Here is a 22,644-nt window from a genome sequence, read left to right on the forward strand (position 1 = left end):
CTGTTGAGTTAGTCAGCCAACAGTGTCTACCATATCTGCCCAGTCCAATCAGTCAAGAAGTCCCTTAGACTGCATGAAAATGTTCAAGAATCTCAGAATTGATACATATGACATAAGAGTACAACCTCTGATTTTTGCACTGCAGGAATTTTATCGTTGAAATAGAAGAGGATGATACAGTGATGACCTTCCACACTGTCCCGGAGCAGTGCTGTTAGTTAAGTTTCATCCACTTGACTATTAGCACAACTTGTCAAGAATTGTTATCTATCTTTTCCATGTACATCTTGTCTCTTCAACTGGATTATAAGCTATTCTAGGAGAGGGATCTTATCTCATACAAACTTCTATTGTTAGTGCCTCAAATTAGTGTCATGCACTTGGCTGGCATGAAAGACACTCATTAACGATAAAAAGCATAACCTTGGACATCCTGGGGTGCACAAAGAGGAAACACACCTTTCCATTAAATCCATGGCAGACATGCCTAGGAGGCAGAACTTTTGGAAAGGCCAATAAATGAAAATAACATGTTTGTGGAATCAGAGGCATGTTGAATGGGATTTCAATTGAAAAATGCTATTCAAGCATTAAGTTTCCAAGCTTAATGCTGCTTTCAAAAAGAGGCTTGGAAACGTTACTAAATTTGGTTTACCCTTTCCCCTCCTGTATTCATTCATCTGCTTATTCATTCAGCAAAATTATCTGAGTCCCTATGTGCTAGGTTCTGGAGACTCAGAAATGAATAACAGAGTTCCTGTTCCTGCCCTTAGACCTTGTAGGGAAGCAGATAAATTGACAGACCGCCATGTGGCACCTAAGAAGGACGTTTGCAGTCTCATATCCAAAATGTTTCGGGAGCTCAGAAGTTCTGGATTTAAATTAGGGGGAGTTCCCAGCCCTTGGTGAGGTGGGATTTGTTCCAACTTATCCGATTGGAAATGCTGGGTTCAAAAGGGCTCGGTAGCCTCAGAGACTTGGCTTTAAATCCTGGCTCTGCCTTTGACTGTGAGACCCTGGGGAGACTTCTCATCGCCAAACATTATTGACCTCATGTGTCGGTTTTTAATTCATGCCTCTCAGCTCTGAATTCACCCTTCAATATGTGCCCTGTACTAACGAAATTCCATTATTCTTCTTTAAAGTAAGCACAGTGCTACACTTTCTCAGCAGAAGGCACTGGAAGGACACTGCAGGAGGAACAGAATTCCTGTCACTTCAGCATTGGTGGAGTTGGAGAGCCTGTGGTTATCCTGCCCCAGCCATGGGGCCCAGAACATGGTCATCTGCAACCCTGTAGCCTTAGCGTAGTGATACCCTTTCTGCTGCCCTCTGTCTTTGGAAACCGGAGCCCCACGTGGCCCCCAGCTCTTAAAGCCTCCTGCCTGTATCAACACACAGATTGCCTCCACCAATCTCCTGTGTGACCTACACACAGCCGCCCGAGGCCTGGTGCACAGAGCACTTATTCCCTCTGTGTCTTAGTCCATTTTCTTTGCTTGTAACAAAATACCTGAAACTGAGAAATGTATAAAGAAAAGGAACATATTTCTTACAGTTCTGGAGGCTGAGAAGTCCTAGGTAGAGGGCCTGCATCTTGTGGGGGCCTTCTTGCTGTTGGGGACTCTCTGCAGAGTCCCAAGGCAGAGCAGGGCATCACATGGCAAGGGGGCTAAGCATGCTTTATGCCACTTCAGGCCTCTTTTCCTCTTCTTACGAAGTCACCAGGTCCTCTCCCTTGATAACATATTAATCCTTTAGCCCATTAATTCATTAATTCATGAATAGATTAATCCCTCCATGAGGGCAGAGCTCCCATGATTCAATCGCCTCTTAAAGGCTCCATCTATCAGTGTTGCCACATTGGGAATTAAGTTTCAATAGGAGTTTTGAGTGGACATTCAAACTAGCACTCTGCAAAGCCCTGACCCACACCACATGTAGCCCACAAGCTCGAAGGCCTCAGCCCCTGTGACCACCCATGCCCAGACTCCCCTCCTCACCCATGCCACTGCATGCTGACCACCTACTCCCTACCTGCACTTGGAAGGGAGGTCTATTGCTTTTCCCAGCAATTCCAGGCCAGCTCTGGTCTGGATGCACCAGTGAACTTCTATGCTATCTGGTGGCCTAAACACACCTTCTCCAAGTCGGTCTAAACCCCTTCCAACTTTGTTCTTCCTTGGTACTTTCCCTTGCCTAGAGTACTATAGACAGTTTCCTTATACCTTGTAGCACTCTCCTATCACAGTCAACAATTCTTTATATTGAACTTCTCTTATATAACCTTCTGTGTGGTTTCTATGATTGGACCCAGGCTATTCATCCCATCAGTAAAGAAGAGATGATAACATCTTTTTCTCAGATTATTTTACAGATCAGATGAGAAAACCCTCATAAATCTCATAGCTCAAGGCTCTCCCTGTCAGAGCTCCCCAACTTCCTCTTTTCCTGAGCTACTGCTGTTTTTTCATAGAGAAGAAGGAAAATTAATATCAGTGAGTGAGTGCCTTCTGGGCACCAGGCAATATGCCAGGCACTTGACAAGATGGTGCTGACATGCATGTGGTTAGTCTTAGAGGAGGAAACAGAGGGTCAGAGAAGCTAAAGAGGTTACCTGTGGTTGTGCATGGTATATCCAATTAAGCTGGGCTAGAACCCCTGGTTGCTAGTCCTCCAAGTCCACGCACCACACACAACGGTGGGCTTGCTCCTAGAGCCCCAAACACTCCTTTCTTCACTTGAATGAGTACAATTTCCCTACATAAGGAAATTGTTTCAGCACTCACTCTAAGTTTCAGCACTCACTCTATGCTGAGAGTAGGTGCACAGCAGGAGAATCATTTGCTAGAGTTCTTTTGTAATGACTTAACTAAGAAATCTCCTAAAAGAAAGATCTGACTCACTGGGAAGGTGTGAGTCTGTGGTTTCCCTTTCTCTGTGAGCTGGCCTCAGGATGAGAACTGAGGAGCCTGCTCTTGAAACCGATGCCGTAAGCAAGTACAAATATGGACTGGGCTGTTAAAGGCTTCACATAAAAAAAACACCCCATTGGTTAAAATCAAGTGTATGGAATTGCACATCAGCAGCAGGCCAGTTGTATAGTTCATTGCTTCAACATAACTTCCATAGGCCAGCAATCTTTATTATGTTCATTGATGTTTCCCAGCTGCCTAGAACAGTGCCTGGTATAAAGTAGATGGTCACTAAATGTGTGTCAAATGTATGAATGTACATGGTCAAGGATTCAACCAATTTTTTTTACACGTGGAGCTTCACTAGGGTATTTTAAAGTAGAATTTTAATTTAAAAGCAAGAGGGGAGATATGGTTTGGATCTGTGTCTCCACCAAATCTCACACTGAGATGTAATCCCCGATGTTGGAGGTGGGGCCTGGTGGGAGGTGATTGGATGATGTGGGTGGTTCCTCATGAATGGTTTAGCACCATCTCCTGATACTGTTCTTGTGACAATGAGTGAGTTCTTGGTCTGGTTGTTTAAAAGTGTGCAGCACCCCCCCCCCAACCCTACTCGCTCTCCCTTGGTCCTGCTTCTGTAGGGTAAGATGCCTCTTCCGGCTCTGCTGTCTGCCATGAGTAAAAGTTCCCTGAGGCCTCTCCAGAAGCAGTTGCCACCATGCTTCCTGTACAGCCTGTGAAACTGGGAGCCAAATAAACCTCTTTTCTTTATAAATTACCCAGTCTCAGGTATTTATAGCAGTGCGAGAACTGACTAATACAGGAGGAAAGGTGGAAATAAATCTTAATGGAATATGATTATTTTGTAAATCAAGGCATGATACCATAATGATCTATTCCAGTGACCAAACTCATCCTAATCAAAACTTACTTGTCTTGTGTTTAATTCTCTTCAGATGTCAATCTCTTCTAGGTGCCCGCTTATTACTTTACTGATGTAATAGTAATCAATCATGGAAGAATAAAGGTACCATCCCAGTAAATGTCATAGTAACTTTTTAACTGAAGCCCTTTGGAAAAAATTGCCCAGTGCCTGACAGAGAATTCTGTACATGACAGCTACTCCGTAAATGTCTGTTGGCACTGATGATACTGTGATAATACCAGGACCTTAAAATAAGGGACTGACATAGATAGTGGAAATTCAGGCAGGACAGAAAGGCCGGACAGAGGGGTGGTGGTGTTTTTGATTGGGCGGTCTCTCTACACATTTCACATAATGACCAGAACGTTCCCTATGTTTTCTGTGCTTAATGACTCAGTCTATTTGTGCTATAGCATATTCTTAAAAGGTTGAACCAAAAGACCAAATGAGAAAAATACTCTATACATGTGTTATAGATATTGAGGTATAGAGAGGAAACCATATGCACATCAAATTCTTTTTTTAAAAAAAAATCTTGTCCCTTATTTCTCAGAAATTATATTTCTTCTTTTTAATAAAGAAGAAAAAGGGATATAGAAAGGGAGTAAATATATTTTTCTTTCCAGGAACACCAGGATAACCAGTAGTGCTTATGGTTCAAAGTCTCCTTTAAAACAGGGTTGTTGCAAAGTCCGGAGCAGATGAAAGTTCTAACCCTTTCAAGTGTAGGGCTTTAATGGGTGAGGTTGGCTACAGCTGTCTCAACTGGTACATGGTTCATTCATTTATTAATTCTCTCAACAAACACTTTGTAAGCACCTACTGCATGTTAATCGCTATAACTAGAACATAGAATGGGAGATTCCTGTAGAGGAGCATTTGCCTGTCTTGTATCCCCATTATCTAAAACACTCCCTAGTACCCTGGAGGCATTCACCAAATATTTGTTGAAAGGGTAAGTAGTCCTAGCACTCGTGGAGTTTATACTAAATTTCTTTCTTGTTTAGTTAGCATTTTTATGCCCATCAAATATGAGTTAAATTAACCTCAAAGTAGCTTTAAAAGAGAAAATGAGAGATGAATGACTGACAGGCTGTAAGCAGCCTGGGAGAAGTGTGGAAAGAGGTGTGGTTATGCTGTTGTCCTCTTTCCCACTGGCAGTACTACAGGGATTGACCACAAGGTAGTAAGACTGATTCTCACGTATGATTTGTGAGAATCAGTCTCATGACATTGGAGCTATGAAATGCACATGAACATTTCAGCTCTGTTTTGTCATACGCTGGGAGACAGACTTCATCCCCACCCCTGAACCCCATCCCGCCAAGGCCAGTCATCTGTTCCCTGCACATCTGAATGGGGCTGTCCAAGGCAGGAGTCCTGGGAGCAAAGACTGAGTTGCTTCAGAAATTAGAAACAATTTTCTTCTCCTTGGCTGGACATAAATTTTCTTTGTTTTGAAATAGTCAATGAGTTAAAAGTTTCGCTGCTTCCTTGAACAATATCCAATATCATAGAACGTTCATATAGTACCATGAAAGGCTCAATCCTCAGAATGTGAGAGGTTTCTTTTTCTCTGCCTTCTTCTCTTCCTCCCTCCCTCCCCCTCTCCCCTTTTCTCAAAAACCTAAGCAGTCCTGAATCTTCTTTTTCTTATAGAGGTGGTCTGTCTGCCATTGGGCATCTATTTTAAAGTCTGGGATACATTCTGGGATGTTTATAAGCAACTCTAGGAAATAAATGATTGGCAGTGCTGGTGGCCAATCATAAGTTCATTTATTCATTAGAGGTGGGTTCAAAGGCAGCCTTCTTTCTGTGTTTTAGTAACCTTATTATCTTAGTGCATTTCGTGTTGCTATAACAGAATTCCTGAGATTGGGTAGTTTATCAAGAAATGAGGCCTATTTGGCTCATGATTCTGGTGGCTGGAAAGTTCAACATTAGGCATCTGCATCTGGTGAGGGCCTCAGTCTGCTTCCAACTCACGAAAGGAGGCAGAGGGGAGCTGGCATTTTCAGAGATTGCATGGACAGAGAGGAAGCAGGGTGGGGGTGGAGATGGTGCCAGACTCTTTTTAACAACCAGGAAGCAATAGACTGAGAACTCGCTCATCCTCCCGCACCCCTGAGGGATGGCATAAATCTATTCATGAGAGATCCACCCCCATAACCCAAACACCTCTCATTAGGCCCCACCTTCAACCCTGAGGATCAAATTTCAACATGAGGTTTGGAGGGGGCAAATATCCAAACCATAGCAATTATTAACCAGCAAGCTGTCATATTTTGGGGACAAAGATTGCTTATTGCTGTTTTGTAAGTACTGTTTATTTCATTTATTATGATCATGTGAGATTCATCTTTCTGGAAAGATGCACACAGCTCTTGTTGTGACTTACTTGATCAAAACAGTTAACATTCAATTTATTTCCATCTCTTTCCTAAGAGAGAAAAAAAATCATTAAATAAATGACGGTTGTCAGGAGGCTTTTTGCTTATAATGATGAATTTGACAAAGGGCCCCCTGGAATATAGAGTTGTTAAATTTGCAGTTTTCTAGGAAATCTCTAATAGCTAGGGGGAGTTGGGGGATTAATGTTTAGATTTCAATCATTCTTGTCCATTATTATAGTCATTGAGGATTAACACTCTTGGGATTGCAGTTATGCCCTATTGTGGGCTCTCCCATGAACAATGCTATTAACACCACTTTTCATCTTCCTAGGTACAAATTCAGGAAACAGTCAGAGAGAGAATCTCTTGCAGCCAGATGCCAGCTTTCTCAGAGCCTGCTGGGGAGGAGTCCCCATTCACTGGGACCACAACAATTTCCTTCTCAAACTTAGGAGGGGTCCACAAGGAAAATGCATCATTAGCTCAACACTTGGAGGTCAAACCCTGTACCTATGACCCACAGCAGGAAGAAAAACAAGACAGAGATGGCAACACACCTGACAATTTCAGGGAAGACCTAAAACATGAGCTGAGAACCTCAGAAGCCAATGATGAGAATACGTTCCCAGGTGTGTTCTCAAGGCATCTCCCCAAGGATGCCCGTGCTGACTTCAGGGAGCCTGTGGCTGTCTCTGTTGCTTCCCCTGAAACCACAGATATTGTCCTCACCCTGGAAAATGTGTGTGATGGGCCAAGGGACAGAGAAGCAGTGTGTGCAATGGAGTGTTTTGAGGCTGGTGACCAAGGAACATGTTTTGATACCATAGATTCTCTTGTTGGGGCACCAGCTGATAAATATTTGCCTCAAGAAATTTGCTCTGTAGACTTGGAACTGACAGAAGGTCAAAGAAAAGTATCTGATTTATGTTCTCCTAATGGCAAGACACTAGAAGTCCTTTTTCAGACACAAGTGTCTGAGACTTCAGTGTCTACGTACAAAAGCAGCAAGGACGGCGACTCAGTCATGTCCCCTCTTTTTATCAGTACTTTCACCTTGAACATTTCACACACAGCTAGTGAAGGTGCCACAGAAGAAAATCTAGCCAAGGTAGAGAATTCTACCTGCCCACTGGCCTCCACAGTACATGCTGGCCAGGAGCGGTCAAGCCCCAACAACTCAGGAAGGCTTGAGGAAACACAGCTCGTTTCTTCTGAGAACAATCCTTTAGTGCAATTTGAAGAAGGAGGTGACAAGAGCCCCAGTCCTAGTGCTGCAGACACCACAGACACCCCAGCCCGTTATAGTTCAATCGTGAGTTTTCCTTGGGAGAAGACATCAACATTAACTGCTAATAATGGGTTTCAAGTGACCAGGGAGACTGAGGACACATCGACTGTTACCACTGCCACGAAAGTCCACCCAGCCAAGTACCTTGCTGTGTCAATTCCTGAGGACAAGCATGCAAGTGGCACTGAGGAGAGGTTCCCTCATGCATCCCATGAAAAGGTTTCCCAATTGCCTTCCCAAGTGCAGTTGGGTCATATTTTAAGTGGTGCTACCACCAAGTCTACAAAAGAGCTACTCTGCACGGCACCCAGTGTGCCAGGAGTCCCACACCATGTCCTGCAGCTCCCAGAGGGAGAGGATTTCTTCAGTAATTCCCCTCTTCAGGTTGATAACCTGTCTGGAGATAAGAGCCAGACTGTGGAAACAGCAGACTTTAGGAGCCATGAAGAGAATTTCCAAGAAAGAGGAAGTGAAATGAAGCAGGGGCTCCAGCAGCAGATTCTGTCCCACCAGGGTTCTCTTTCTGCACCTGATTTCCAAGAAAGTTTGCCTATGACATCTGCTGCACAAGAGGAAATAAACTTGGTGCCCTCAGCCCACTCACCAGCAAGCTCTAGGGAAGGAGCAGGGCAGCGCTCAGTTTGGGGGATGAGGGTCTCCGTGGTGGCTGAAACTGCTGGGGAAGAAGATAGTCAGGCTCTGAGCAATGTTCCGTCTCTCTCTGATATCATTTTGGAAGAGTCTAAAGAATATAGACCTGGAAATCGGGAGGCAGGCAACAAGCTGAAGATTATAACTCTAGAGGCTTCCGCTTCTGCAATCTGGCCACCAAGACAAAGGACAAATTCTGAGAGCAAGGCATCAGACGGTGGTCCCGTAATTTCTGACAAGGTCTGGGCTGTACCTGATAGTCTAAAGGCAGATACTGTTGTGCCTGAATCGGCTCACAGTCCAGAGGATGCTGACTCAGCCCTTGCTGATAGCAGAGAAAGCCATAAAGGCGAAAAGCCTGCCATCAGTGCACACTGGAGAAGTCTTTCTTCCTGGGGTTTCAGCCAACCCAGACTCCTGGAGTCATCCGTGGACCCTGTAGATGGAAAGGAGTTATGTGTCACAGATTCACTGTCAGTGGCTTCTGAAACTGGAGGGAAGGAAAATGTTAACAATGTGAGTCAAGACCAGGAGGAAAAGCAACTCAAGATGGATCACACTGCCTTCTTTAAAAAGTTTCTGACCTGCTCTAAAATCCTAGAGTCCTCTGTAGATCCCATTGATGAGACAAGTGTGATAGAGTACACCAGGGCTGGAAAACCAGAGCCCTCTGAATCCACACCAGAGGGCGCCAGAGAAGGGAGTCAATCAAATGACGGAAATGTGGGCCACGGAGCGGAAATCCAGCCTGCCATTTTGCAAGTTCCATGTCTCCAGGGAACCATTCTGACTGAAAATAGAATCAGCAGAAGCCAAGAAGGCAGTATGAAGCGGGAGGCTGAACAAAGTCAACCTGATGAGGCAAAAACTACCATTTGGCAAGTCCTGCAACCCAGTGAAGGGGGTGAAAGAATTCCAAGTGGATGTAGGATAGGCCAAATACAAGAAAGCAGTGATGGGAGCTTAGGGGAGGCTGAGCAAAGTAAAAAGGACAAAGCAGAATTGATTTCCCCCACTTCACCTCTTTCTAGCTGCCTTCCAATAATGACTCATGCTTCTCTTGGGGTTGATGCTCATGACTCCACAGGCCAAATTCATGACGTCCCTGAAAATGACTTAGTTGAGCCCAGAAACCGTCAGTATGTGTTTCCTGTTTCACAGAAAAGGGGAACTATTGAGAATGAGCGTGGGAAACCTTTGCCCTCTTCTCCTCATCTTACCAGGTTGCCTTGTACTTCATCTCCTGAAGGAAATGTCACAAACTTTTTGATAAGCCACAAAATGGAGGAACCTAAAATAGAGGTGCTTCAAACTGGGGAAACCAAACCCCCAAGCTCATCTAGCTCCTCAGCAAAGACCTTGGCATTCATTTCAGGAGAAGATGAGTTAGAGAAAGCCCCTAAGTTACTGCAGGATCCACATCCAAAGGGCACCCTACACTGTGTGAAAAAGTCCAGGGAGAGGGAGAAGTCACTGGAAGCCCAAGCTGGCAAATCACCAGGGGCCCTCACAGCAGTGACGGGGTCGGAGGAGGTCAAAAGGAAGCCAGAAGCCCCAGGCAGTGGACATTTAGCTGAGGGAGTAAAGAAGAAAATTTTGTCCAAAGTGGCAGCCCTGAGGCTGAAACTGGAAGAAAAGGAAAATGCCAGAAAGAACTCAGCCTTTCTCAAAAAGGTGCCCAAACTTAAAACATCGTTATCACGCACAGAAGAGAAACAAGACCCAAAAAAGCCATCTTGCAAAGGAGAAGGAAGAGGTAAGGCTCTGTTGCTGTCTATCATTGTTAAAGTTTGGGCTTGTAGACGAGGTATCTAGTTCCTGTGTCCTCTAGGGTCCTTTGCAATTAAGGCCAGTGTCCCCGAGTTGGGCACTGATGCTATGATTGTGGCCAAGTGGCTTCAGCATGTGGCATCAGAATCACCTGGAGGGCTTGTTAAAACCCAGATTGCTCCCCTCCCCCAGCGTGTGAAATTTGCACTCCTAACAAGTTCCCGGGTGATCTATCCGGAGAACCACAATTGAGAACCACTGATAAAGGCTGCCTGTAGGCATGTCTGCTGGAGGGGAATATGATGAAGGTGCTTTTCCATTTAATTATCCTCTTTTACAAAATCTATTTAAAAATATAAACAGAAGCATTAATCAGTGTAGCTAATTAGTGTAATCAAATAGACCATGCAGGAAGACCATGGAAATGAAAATTTTGGTACAAATTGGGATTCTCCTCTTTAATCACTGATTTTTCATTAAAAATAGCTTCCTTGAACCTTGGTTTTTCTTCCAAATTTGAGTATAACGTTTCTTTTCAACTCACCCTTCCCATTTATCTAAATCTAAAGTCCTCTGAGGTCTGTGTTCAAGGTTTCAGACCACTTGAGCCTCAAAAGTCCTCGATCAATCTCTACCTATGATGCAGTTTAAAAAAAAAAAAAAAGTCCTGAAATTACAGTTAATTCTACTTTGTCTAAGGAATCATTTCAGTCCCAAATTCCATTTATGGACCAAATTTTAGCCTGTTTTATTTCAGAGCTCTTCTTTCCCTCCCCACACACCCTGGTAGAAGTCAAGAGAAAATGTTGCAGCAAGCTACGGTGGCCTGTGTGCTCTGGAGCAAAAAACTATGGATGGCTCTGTTTGATCAGAAGGGAAGAATTTTCTCCTTTCTTATCCCGAGTCCTTAGACTTTGAGGCTGGTGTTTGTTATTCCCATCCCATCAAATGGGTCCTCACCCCTGTTGCAGAAAGGTTTAAAGACAAAACTGCCTTCTGAAGAGTTTGAAAGCATCCAATCAGGTTATTAGTATCTATATTTTAAAACATACTTAAAAAGAATGGCTGGGCATGGTGGCTCACACCTGTAATCCCAGCAATTTGGGAGGCCGAGGCAGGAGGATTGCTTAAACCCAGGAGTTTGAGACCAGCCTGAGCAACATGGCGAAACCCCATTTCTACCAAAAAGTACAAAAAGTAGCTGGGTATGGTGGCGCACGTCTGTAGTCCCAGCTACTCTGGGGCTGAGGAGGGAGAATCACCTGACCCCAGAAAGTCGAGGCTACAGTGAGCTGTGATCACACCACCACGCTCCAGCTGCACTCCAGCCTGGGTGACAGAACAAGACCCTGTCTCAGAAAATAAATAAATAAATAAAATTAAATAGAGAGAATGAGGCAATGTTTTAAAAGCTCTCAAAAGTGGTTTCAGCCCAGAGGCTGAATAGATTGCCTCTGGGGACCAGCCTCAACCCCCGTGTTTGGGGATGGGGGTTCCTTTGCAGGTAAAGGTAGACAAGCAAAACAACCTTTTTGGAATTCTTGCCTGTGACTATTCGAGTTACCCATGGGTAAGAGGACCGTCCAGATAGCCAGTGTTGAAATCAATCGCTGTCAAAGACTTTGATTTCAGCTGCGGCACAACCTCGCCATTGCACTAAAGGCTGCAAAGACCGAGCATGTAGCTTTCTGGAAGGCACTGGCCTGAGCAAAGCAGGTAGATGCGAGAGCAGCCAGCCTTGTCCTGAGAGGGCCCTGCCGGAGACCACGGGGTAGAGACAACCAAAGACTTTTCCAGGCCAGACCACTGAAGGATTGTTACTCATGCCACCCACAACACAGAGGCCATTAAGAGGAAAAGATTCAGAGTTAGAGATACTAGGCGGTGTTTGGGCCCAGCTGGGGCAAGTTGTATCTTGGTGGTTTAGGGTGTAGATTAGGAGTTATATTGCTTGGGTTCAAGTCTGGCCTCTGGCGGTACCTGGGTAGCCCTGGACAAATACCTTAGCCTCCGGGTGCCTCACTTTCCCCATCTGTAAAATGGGGGTGCTAATAAGACTCCTCTCCGCTATAAAAATGCAAAGCAATTTGAATGGCCTGTGGCCTAACACAGCTCTCATGGTTGTTAGTTACTGTTTTTTTTAATTAGTGTTTTTAAATAAAAAATGAGGCAATGCTTATGCCCAGTATGCTCATGAAATAAATAAAGAACTTGGTTCAGACACAAGAGCATTGTGTCTGAGTTGATACCAACCTAGTATTAGGAGAAAGAGTGGTGCTGGCGTCCACAGCCCCTCCTCTCTGAAGAACTCAGGGCCTCGGCAAGAAGGTAGGAGTCATCTGGTGATGGAGCAGGCGGGGGAGGTTCATCAGAGCTACCCCTGAGTCAGCAGCTAAATGGGAATCTCAGGCAGGTTTTGCCCACGCTGGGGTAGGTTCTGATCCCGCAGTCCCTTCCCAGCTTCGGAGGAGTTGCCACTGGCGGCCATCCTCTCCCCTCTCGTGCGGGGATTTTCTTTGCAGAGAAAGTTAGAAGAACAGGTTTCTGGAACACTGGCACCCCCCTTTTTTTTAAAGGTCACAGCTCCCCGTCCTAACTACAAATCAGTACTAGGTTATTGCATTGGAAGGGCCGTCGCCCGACGGGAAATAAATGCTTGACCAGCATATTCATCCGTTTATTAAGGACCTTGTTATTTTCCATGGTGACTCTGATAATGAATGCACTGAATATGTATCTAATATGAATCCACCATGGGCACTAATCCTTATGAATCAACACAGATGATGATAAGAGACAGGAAAAATGATTCTCTTCCAGCATTTACCTTTTGGAACGGCAGCATTCAGAGGGCCAGCCCTTGACAACACCCTGCTTTTTTTTTTTTTTTTTTTGAAACGGGGCCTTGCTCTGTCGCCAGGCTGGAGCGCAGTGGCGTGATCTTGGCTCACTGCAACCTCCACCTCCCGGTTCAAGCGATTCTCCTGCCTCAGCCTCCCGAGTAGCTGGGACTATAGGCGTGCACCACCATGCCCAGCTAATTTTTGTATATTTAGCAGAGACGGGGTTTCACCATGTTGGCCAGGATGGTCTAGATCTCTTGACCTTGTGATCTGCCCACCTTGGCCTCCCAAAATGAGCCACGGTGCGGGTCCTTTTTTTTTTTTTTTTTTTTTTTTTTAACTTACCACCTTCTAGTTGTTCGTTACGGGTTTCTAGCTGTGGACCAATTCCTTTAACCATCTATTCCACCATTAAGCACTCAAAGGTTTTTTATTTTGTTTTCTTAGTGTAAGCCACAGCAATATCATTGTTTAAAAATAACAAAAGTTGCCACCAGGAAGACACCAGATTAGGAAGTTCTCCTTCCTTCTTGTGGTGATGGCTTTTGTAAGACCCTGAGTCCTCGTCACTGTTTTCTAGCTGGTACACTTCAGACCCCTTGGCTGACACCTTGACTGTGCCCTACCTAGCAGTCTGGTACCCACCCTGCTACCCCCAAAGGAGCACAGATTTAATGCCTTCCCACCAGTTAACTGGTGGGGCAGGAGTTAGGATGAGGGGAGCAGTGACTTGGATCGTTATAAAAGAAATAAACCCTAATCTTTTTTAAAAAACTATTATTATTACTTTAGAGACAGGGTCTCACTCTGTCACTTAGGCTGGATTCCTGTGGCAAGATCTTGGCTCACTGCAGCCTTGAACTCCTGTGCTCAACTGATCCTCCCACCTCAGCCTCCTAAGTAGCTAGGTCCACAGGCATGCACACCACACCTGGCTATTTTTTTTTTCTAGAGATGGGGTCTTGCTATGTTGCCCAGGCTGGTCTCCAACTCCTGGCCTCAAGTGACCCTCCTGCCTCAGCCTCCAAACCTGCTGAGATTACAGGTGTGAACCACCATGCCAGGCCTGAGTAATCGTTTTTGATGTCCAAAGCTTAGTACAGAAACTATATTCACCAGGGACTTTACTACCATTTTCCCTCAACACTAGGCCCACCCGCACATGGAAGACAAACCTAGCTGCAATCCAGGTCTCCTCTGAGCTCATTCGGCTGCATTTTCCACCTCTATCTCACATAGACAGGGGATCTATCCAAAGTCCAAACCCCTTGGCTAAACAAGCTTCAAATCTCCCACAGACCATCCATCATTCAGTTCTGCTGCCCATTTCATGCCCTTCCCGCCATCCCCCAATTTTCTTTGTGTTCAGTACAACAGGTTCCGGCAGGCTTAGGAATATTTAGATGTCCCCAAATCACCCATGAAGCTGGCCACTGCATGGTGTTGGAAGGACCCTCTAGGAAATGGCCCAGATGAGGAGGTGGGCTTGGTCGAGACCCGGACCAAGAGTTTCAGACTGTGAACCTGAACATGGTCTCAGCTTGGGCAGGAGCCAGCAGGCCCAAATGCACTGATGCGGGTTTGCCGTCAATACATACTTGCTAAATTTTCTCTCTCTCAGTTATCCACTTGGGTCCCAGGATACTGTTAGTAGTCTTGATTACTCACTGGTTGAAAAATTTGCTACCCAGCGGGCCCATCATCACTTCCTGGGTAGAGAATTAGCTTTTAAATATGCATTCTGTCATCCAAGCATCTGCTGGCGTCAAGGAGAGATGAGAAGCCCCTTGAATTCATGGATGTTTTCACCGTAGTATAATTTGAGGCAGTGGAGCAAACAAAGTCTCAGTATTGGTGATCTTGGTTTGGCTACGGATTACATATGTTTTGTAATGATGACTCTTTTGTGTGACCAGCGCTGTGGAGTTATGCTATTTAATTTGTGATAGGCTCACACCACATCTGCAGTACTCTCACTTCCTACCCAATTCTTATGACCGCTTGGGACAGGGGGCCTCATCCTTGTCTTGTTCTAATGTCTAGGCTGCCGCCCAGTGGCTGCCCTGGCTAATTACATATTAGCATGCTAATTGTTCATCACTGATACTGAGGTGATATTCAAAGGTCTCAGCCCAACCGGTGGGAATTGTTTCCTTGTTGCTTCTATTATCTTTTGCTAATGAGGCTGATATCAAACATCACTGCAATCTACTGGGTTATCTTCAACAAAGACAAGTGTGATAAAGGGGAAAAGATGGATGAATATTATTCAGCCAATAACTTATTGTTGAGGTGTCTTTTACGTTTTGGGGGCTTAGCCATAGTTTTTTGGATAATCCGGATTTTATTCTACTCCCTAATCCCTAGCTCTGATTTTGACTGGATGATCTGGTAATCATTTAAAAACATCTTTATTTGGCTGACATCCTATAGAATAGATTTCTACAATCCTCCCACCTCTCATCCCCTTTAGAAAAAATCTCTCAAGTTCTATTTCACTTTCAGTATTACAGGCTGAATTTTAAGTAATGGAAGCGAGCATTTTCTATTAGATTGATTTGTTAATTTTCCGACTATTTAGGCAAGCTATCGCTCCCCTCAGAAACTCAATTCTCACTTCCATAATTGGGGATAATAATTAGTATTCCTGTCTCTCAGGATTGTTATGAGAATTAAACGATATGAAATGGGAAAGTCTTTTGCTACACTGACCTTCAAATCTTTTGTTTCTAGCTCCGGTATTACTGAAAAAGATCCAAGCTGAGATGTTCCCTGAACACTCTGGAAATGTAAAATTAAGCTGCCAATTTGCAGAAATTCATGAAGATTCTACTATCTGCTGGACAAAAGATTCAAAGTCCATAGCCCAAGTGCAGAGAAGGTGCGATGTTTTTCCCTGGTTACTTTTCACAGTTGCTGCTTGTTTATTTCACAACATGGTTGTTAAAAGAAAAGAATAAATTATAGGACAAGAAAAGGAAAATTGAAGCAGAGATTCCACACCCGCAATATTTAAAAAGATTAAATATTGGAAGACAAGTGTCTGTATGGGGAAATGATGGAGGATTCTTGCCTGGATTTTGCCACTATTGAGTTCTGGGGTTTTGGGAAGTCACACAACCTTTCACTACGTTTTTTAAATCAGGGAAAGGAACATGTCAAATGATATTCTAGGCTGAGGTTCTGTGGTCCTAAGATTAAAGAGCTCTCGTCTGTATGTCTGTGAATTTAACTTGGGTGTGTTTTCTGTTTCATAAATTCCCAGTAATCTGATAAAGGTCAAACAAAGCTTAGAAGATGAATAAAAACAACAACAGCAGCAATCTATGAGGTTACAGAAAAGTAACAGCTATTGAGGGTGACCAGCAGCCATCATTAATATGGGAACACCTGTTTATTTCTGGGTCTCTGTGATTTTTATTTTTATTTTTGAGACAAGGTCCTACTCCCATTTCCCAGGCTGGAGTGTAGTGGTGCAGTCATGGCTCACTGCAGGCTCCACCTCCTGGGCTCAGGTGATCCTCCCACCTCAGCCTCCCGAGTAGCTAGGATTACTGGAGCACATCACCATGCTTGGCTAATTTTCTTTTGTATTTTTAGTAGAGACAGGGTTTTGCCATGTTGCCCAGGCTGGTCTCAAACTCCTGGCCTCCAGTGATCCACCTATTTCGGCCTCCCAAAGTGCTGGGATTACAGGAGTGAGCCACCGCGTCCGGCCATGTCCTTAAGATAATAAAGGAGAGAAAAATGAGGAGGAGAGAGATGAGAGTGAGAATCGTTGCCAAGAATATCCCCTATGGAATGAACCAGATTAATGGCTTCCTTAAGCAGCTTTTCTTGGCAATAAATGCTTGTTCAAGTGAACTGATGAATTCGAGCTTCATCTGACACAATCTAGAAACAAATCACCTGGTTCGAAAGTCAACCCTCTGCCAAAGGGGTTCCCAGTTTAGCTCCCTAAGATATGGGAGGGGTTCTAATCCCCTTATTTTTGTCACCACTAGACTGAAAAAGTGAGAAAATCTGAGTTTTCTGTTTAATTAAACCATATATGTCTGCTTGGAACATATGTCTGGAAGCTATTTCTCAAATGTAACGATGGGATACTTGAGCTATGATTTCATTTCTACTAACATCACTCCAGAGCATTTAACTGGATTGTGATTGATAGAATAACCACTTTGCCTAAAATGTCACCATTACCCTGCCCGTCTTCGGTATGGCTTAAGAAGAATTATAATGGAAAAGGAATGGTTTGCTTTTTAAGTCAAGGAAGTTCCCTAGAGCTTCACTTAAAAAGGTATTAATACTAATTATTCATTTTAAATTATTTTCTGAAGCTGTCAGCCAAGAACAATTAACCAGCATTTTCACTGTTTTTCCATTCATCAGCCTTGCTCTGAGCTCAGAATTACCACTTGAATATTTGCACATCCCTTTTCCATTTGATACGTATTTACCATAAATCTGACTTTCCCCTGGGGAGCATATGTCATTAGTAAGCATTCTACTTACTGATGACGTGTGGCTAAGGCCTTTGATTGCTAGTGATGTTTGCTTCATTTCTCCTTGGTGACAGTGTCTGGCTTAGTTGAACCCATCTGCTTTCTCCATGCGAACACTTGAGAATATTTAGGAGTCATAACTCATTTGTTTATTGAGAGAACATTTACATTATTTCAAGTGGGTTTTCAAATGTTTGCTAATTTCTCTCATGCCTACTTCCAGGCCAGTGTTTCCCTTCACTTGTGCCTCCATGCAATGTGTCACTGTCCTTGTATCATTTTCAAAGAGTTGAAATCTCTCACATATAATGTCAACCTGGAGCAAAGGTCTTCTTGCACTTACTAAATCATGAGGGAACCTGTACAATGGCAAGATTGTTCAAAGGAGCATTTAAGGAATGAAGATTTAGGTAGTCAATCAGGTAAAGGAATGCGGAAATACATTTTGAAATAGATATAACACTGGTTAATGTTTGACAGGTAATAAACTTTGAGAGTTATCTTTTCTATTGCACAGAAACCTAAAAGTTAACCTGTAACTTTTAGGTTACAGGTTCTATGTAAATGGTTCTATGAGTGGGTTCTGTGTAAATGGGAAATAGCAAAGCATTCTCCTTTCAGTAGATCATCCTCAAGTGATCCTGTTGAACAATGACTGTGATCCTCCTCCTGTCTTTGTCCGCAACTTTTGGGTACTTTCCTTAACAGGCTAAAGTGTGGAAATTAGGTGTCAGAAGACATTCTTGTGGTTAGGGCAAGACTAATATACTTCAAAGAAACCAATAAGAAGAAAGTGGTAGCTTGGTTTGAGTCTCTGTGTAGCAGTGGCATGTCTTGGCTCCATGGAGACTTCAAGGTGGCACCCTCTGGTGCTATTTGGCCATCAATACCTTCTTGGTAACCAGGAACCCATTCTCCACTCTGGGGAGAGACGTCCTTCTGAGTTCCCTGGGCTTTTGAAAGTGCAGCTGTCCATGTGGAGTGGCTCTGCTGATAGCTGAGCAAGGTCATGGAGCACAGGTCATGTTGTTCCTGCTGGGAACCAGTGGATGAGGAGCTGGCTGCTGGGATGGCAGGATCTCCTTGGATGGCCCTGAGAGAAACAACCCGAGGGCTTCTCAGCCCAGACTGAGTGGCGGGTGGGAGTGCTGCCAAGCCCTGGCTCCTTAGGGCTGGTGATGGATGATGGGGTCTCTCAGAGAAGTCCCCACGCTAACTACCCTCTCCCTGCAGCCAATTTCATTCTTTGTGTTCCTCTGATCACACTCTGGCCATGGGCTTCTTTTGCATTTGTCTGCACAGCTAATCACCACTGATGTTCTGCTGTCAGTGGCCATTTCCTAAGGTAAAAAGATTTGTCCCTTACAGGGACAGTGGTAGAAAAAAGGCACTCTTGGTAAAAAAAAAAAAAAAAAAAAAAAAAAAAAAAAAAAAAAGGCACAAGGTCACTTGTTTTTGCTTTCTATAGCTGTGCTGGTATTTTCTGTTTGTCCATTTCCTCCCAGATTAGAAGACCCTCAAGGGCAAGGACTATGCCTTTTTTTTTTTTTTTTTTTTCCCATCATTGAATCCCCCAGTACTAAGCACAGAGCAGATACTCCACAAATGCTGGATAGAACTCTTTGGGACTTCCGAGATAGTTTTGTTTCATGGAGAAAGCACACTAATACTACTGTTCCCCACTAATACTACTGCTCACCATGAAGTAATGACTCGTGACCACTCTCAGGACTGGGCTTTTTGCCAAAGCTTCACACGCTGGTGTCAGTTACTCCTTATGACACATCTGAGCTGTGATCTTGCTCGTTCTGCTTTCACAGAGGAGGAAACTGAGGGTGAGAGGCTACATAGTACACCTGAGGTCAGCCTCAGGGTTTGGATCCAGACCTTTCTGACTCCTATATGTATTCCCTCTAGAAGAAAGCCTTGGGTGGGGACCATGGGTCAAGCCAGGAAAAACGGTCTTCATGGTTCTGGGCCAAGTATCGGAGAATTTCTAGGCTGGAAGGAAGATGTTCACGGGACAGTTCTAGTTCAGCCCCCAGCCCTTCAGGTAGCCCTTGCCTGCCCCTTTCAATGACAGAAAGGCTGTGCCGATCCTAGAGCTTTGGAGAAGGACTTTCCACAAGCCTCCTCTGTGGCCCGCTCAGTGTTTTATTGCCCTCTCCGGAAATCTCCCCGTTATAACTGGACTTGTTCACATCCAGTTTTAACCATACAATGGGAGATGTTCAGAGCCCGCAGGAATGAAGGAAGTTGAATGATTTCGTGAACTTCGTTTTAAGCCACTGGTATATTCCAGGGAAGGAATGTATATACTGGAGGCTTAAAGTCTATTGAAAAAACAACCAATAATGAACACTTTTTTTGAACATGCAACTGAGACAAACTCAAGCTCGGTGAATTTTTGTTGTTAAACGATGAAACAAACCCAAGCTAAAATGTACACCACACACATGTATACACATAAACACACAGAATCTTGGTGAATGTTTAAACAAAGTTCATTTTAAAGAACAAAACCAGAACAACATTTGAGTATCCTCTTTTTTTTTTTTCTGTAAAGTAAGTTTTTTGTTTGAGATTTTGGAATAAATATGTGGCTCTACCTATATTTCAGATTATCCCAGACTTGAGGGCAGGAACCATAATTTACCTGGGGAGGCAGCTTAATGAGGTCAAAATCATTTGCTTACATTTTTCTATGTCTCAGTTTCCTCATCTGCAAACTGAGAACAGTAAACGTAGTTCTCTCATTAGGTTGTTCTGAGGACATCATGAAATTGATCTTTATGTGATTTGGCACAATGCCTGGTACATACCAAATGCTCAGTGCACATTGGCTCTCAGCATCATCATCACTGTCATCATCACCACCAACACGACCACCACAGCCAGTTTTAGTTTTCATAGCACAGTGACTGAAACTCAATAACACTGGGTGGGTGACTAGTTGGACGGTTGGTACCTCACTAGGGGAGTACAGGACACTATTATAAAGGGGTCCTCAGTCATGAATCCTTAGGTAGCATGAAGCTAAGAACCCCCTTTTCTCTTGTTTCTTGTTGTGTAAGTTTGGGTTTGGAGTTATCAGACTTTCCGTCAAGCACAGGACGCCCGGATTAGTCACATAATTGAGCTGAATTCTGAGCAGAAATGTTAACAACAGCTCCCAGAATTCACAATTTCAATTCTTGGCTCTACTCATGGCAGTTAAACCTACTGAACATTTCTTTGTGTTCATACTGCTTATTGGAGTGAGCGTGTTAGCCAAAATGTAATGACTCTCCTCTGTGGAGACATCAATTATTTAAACAGCGGATCGTGATTTTGCCCCTTGGGCAGCTCATTGGCTGAAAACATGTGAGCAGGGAAGCCTTCGCTTCTTTCTTCTTAAATATATTAGAAAAAAAAAATGCAACCATAGAATGATGAAGTGTGTCAATGTGAATATTCCTCATTATAGTGCAGGGGACAACTCCACTGTTTCCTTTGCCATCGTTCAAGCCAGTCTGAAGGACCAGGGCCTCTATTACTGCTGCATCAAGAACAGCTATGGAAAAGTGACTGCTGAATTTAACCTCACAGCTGAAGGTAGACCACAGCTTTTCAGTTTTCAGTGAAAACCACTAGCCCCTGCCCGTTCACAATGGACATTTGTACTGAAGCCATTCTCTGCTTTGTCTTCTTCTAGTTCTCAAACAACTGTCAAGTCGCCAGGATACTAAAGGTAAGTCAGTTGGGGTTGTCCTGCCAGAGGAAATGGGCTTGCCATAAAGCATAAAATAGCTCCCGGAGTAAAGGGTAGAAGCAGTAATCCTATGGACTCTTCCAACTGAGAAGGAGAGCTATGGCGTGACTTGAGAAAAGAATGACAATTCATGAGCCAATTCAATGTGAATGTAGGGCCATACTTCCTATTGTAAGTTCATTAAACTATAGATATCCAGAATTGGATGGTACACTATAGCAGGGGAGTTTTGGGGAACACGTAGAGGGGGAGTTTGGATTTGACTTTTCCCTTTAAACATCGGTCTTGCATTCAGCCCTTCTGCATGGGAGTTTTCAGCTGCTGGGACTTATACAGCTTGTTTTGTTTCTTCAATTTTCTTTTCAGTTTGACTAGCTGAGCAGATTCCCAAAGACAGCCAGGTGTCTGGAGAATCATTCCATTCGTTTGTGTCTTAATGAAAAGAAAAGATGTGTTTCTCTGCTTTCTTTTGGCACCTGGTGTTAGCCACAGCCTAACACTGCTGTTTATGAATGCTCGTGCTGTCCCTGGGCCACCCAGTGAATTTTCCACAGTTTGGTGGAATCTGTGTTTGCCGTGTCTTCCCTCTTAAGGAGAATTACTCACCCACCTACGCCCACCCATGCCCACCCTTGCCTGGTGGTGTGCTGGGGTAAATATTTAACAACATGCCGAGGGTTGGGGAAGCTCTGAGTCCTACAATTTCCATGATGTAAATTCAGTGTGGCCACTTTTAAACCACCAGTGTGACATCACACATCATGGAACTGGAAAGAGCTGCCTGTCATCAGCTCTCAGGAGCTGCAGGAGGCCAGTTCCACACACCACGGTGGTCCAACCTCACCCCATGTGACCATGACTTTCAGCACAGGGGAGGATCCACTGTCAGTTTTAGGAGAAATATGGATAAATTCTGACAGTTAATTGAACTAGCATCTTAAAGATTTATTGCATGTACTGATTTTTAAAACAAACAGAATGCCTGAAATCTCTGCAGAAACAAGTAATAAAAGTACTCAAAATGCAGTCACATCCAGTGTATCAAAAGCAAGAAACTGAGATCTCAACCTAGAAATGGTCTAGCAATAGGCCAGGCGCAGTGGCTTACGCCTGTAATCCCAGCACTTTGGGAGGCCAAGGCGGGTGGGATCATGAGGTCAAGAGATCAAGACTATCCTGGCCAACATGGTGAAACCCCATCTCTACTAAAAATACAAAATTAGCCTGGCGTAGTGGCGCATGCCTGCAATCCCAGCTACTCAAGAGGCTGAGGCAAGAGAATGGCTTGAACCGGAAGGTGGAGGTTGCAGTGAGCCGAGATCACACCACTGCCCTCCAGCCTGACAACAGAGCAAGACTCCATCTCAAAAAAAAAAAAAAGAAAAAAGAAAAAGAAATGGCCTAGCAAATATTGTGATATTAACCCAAAATAGTAAACTTAAATACAAGCTCTTCACAAACCCACTCAGATGCTAAATACCCATCTTTAGTGTGTACATACGTGTGTTATAATTTAAAATCCTTCCTCCATTTCTGCTCTCATCTCCCCAGAAGGCAAAATATGCAAAAGAATCCCCTTCCTCCTTTAGAAAATGAAGAC

The 22,644-nt window shown here is 44.0% G+C and overlaps 1 protein-coding gene across 6 annotated transcripts in view; it reads left to right on the plus strand.

The window, feature by feature from the left end:
* LOC105477061 (alpha kinase 2) overlaps positions 1-22,644 on the plus strand; it is a 144,457-nt gene that overhangs the window by 83,222 nt on the left and 38,591 nt on the right. For all 6 annotated transcript variants that reach the window (XM_011733401.3, XM_011733402.3, XM_071085258.1 and 3 more), the window contains 4 exons: positions 6,568-9,931; positions 15,522-15,669; positions 20,760-20,887; positions 20,988-21,023. In XM_011733401.3, the coding sequence (XP_011731703.2) occupies positions 6,568-9,931; positions 15,522-15,669; positions 20,760-20,887; positions 20,988-21,023 (3,676 nt within the window). The remainder of the gene's footprint in view (positions 1-6,567; positions 9,932-15,521; positions 15,670-20,759; positions 20,888-20,987; positions 21,024-22,644) is intronic.

This window comes from Macaca nemestrina, chromosome 19 (genome assembly GCF_043159975.1).
Source record: "Macaca nemestrina isolate mMacNem1 chromosome 19, mMacNem.hap1, whole genome shotgun sequence".
Taxonomy (NCBI): Eukaryota; Metazoa; Chordata; class Mammalia; order Primates; family Cercopithecidae; genus Macaca; species Macaca nemestrina.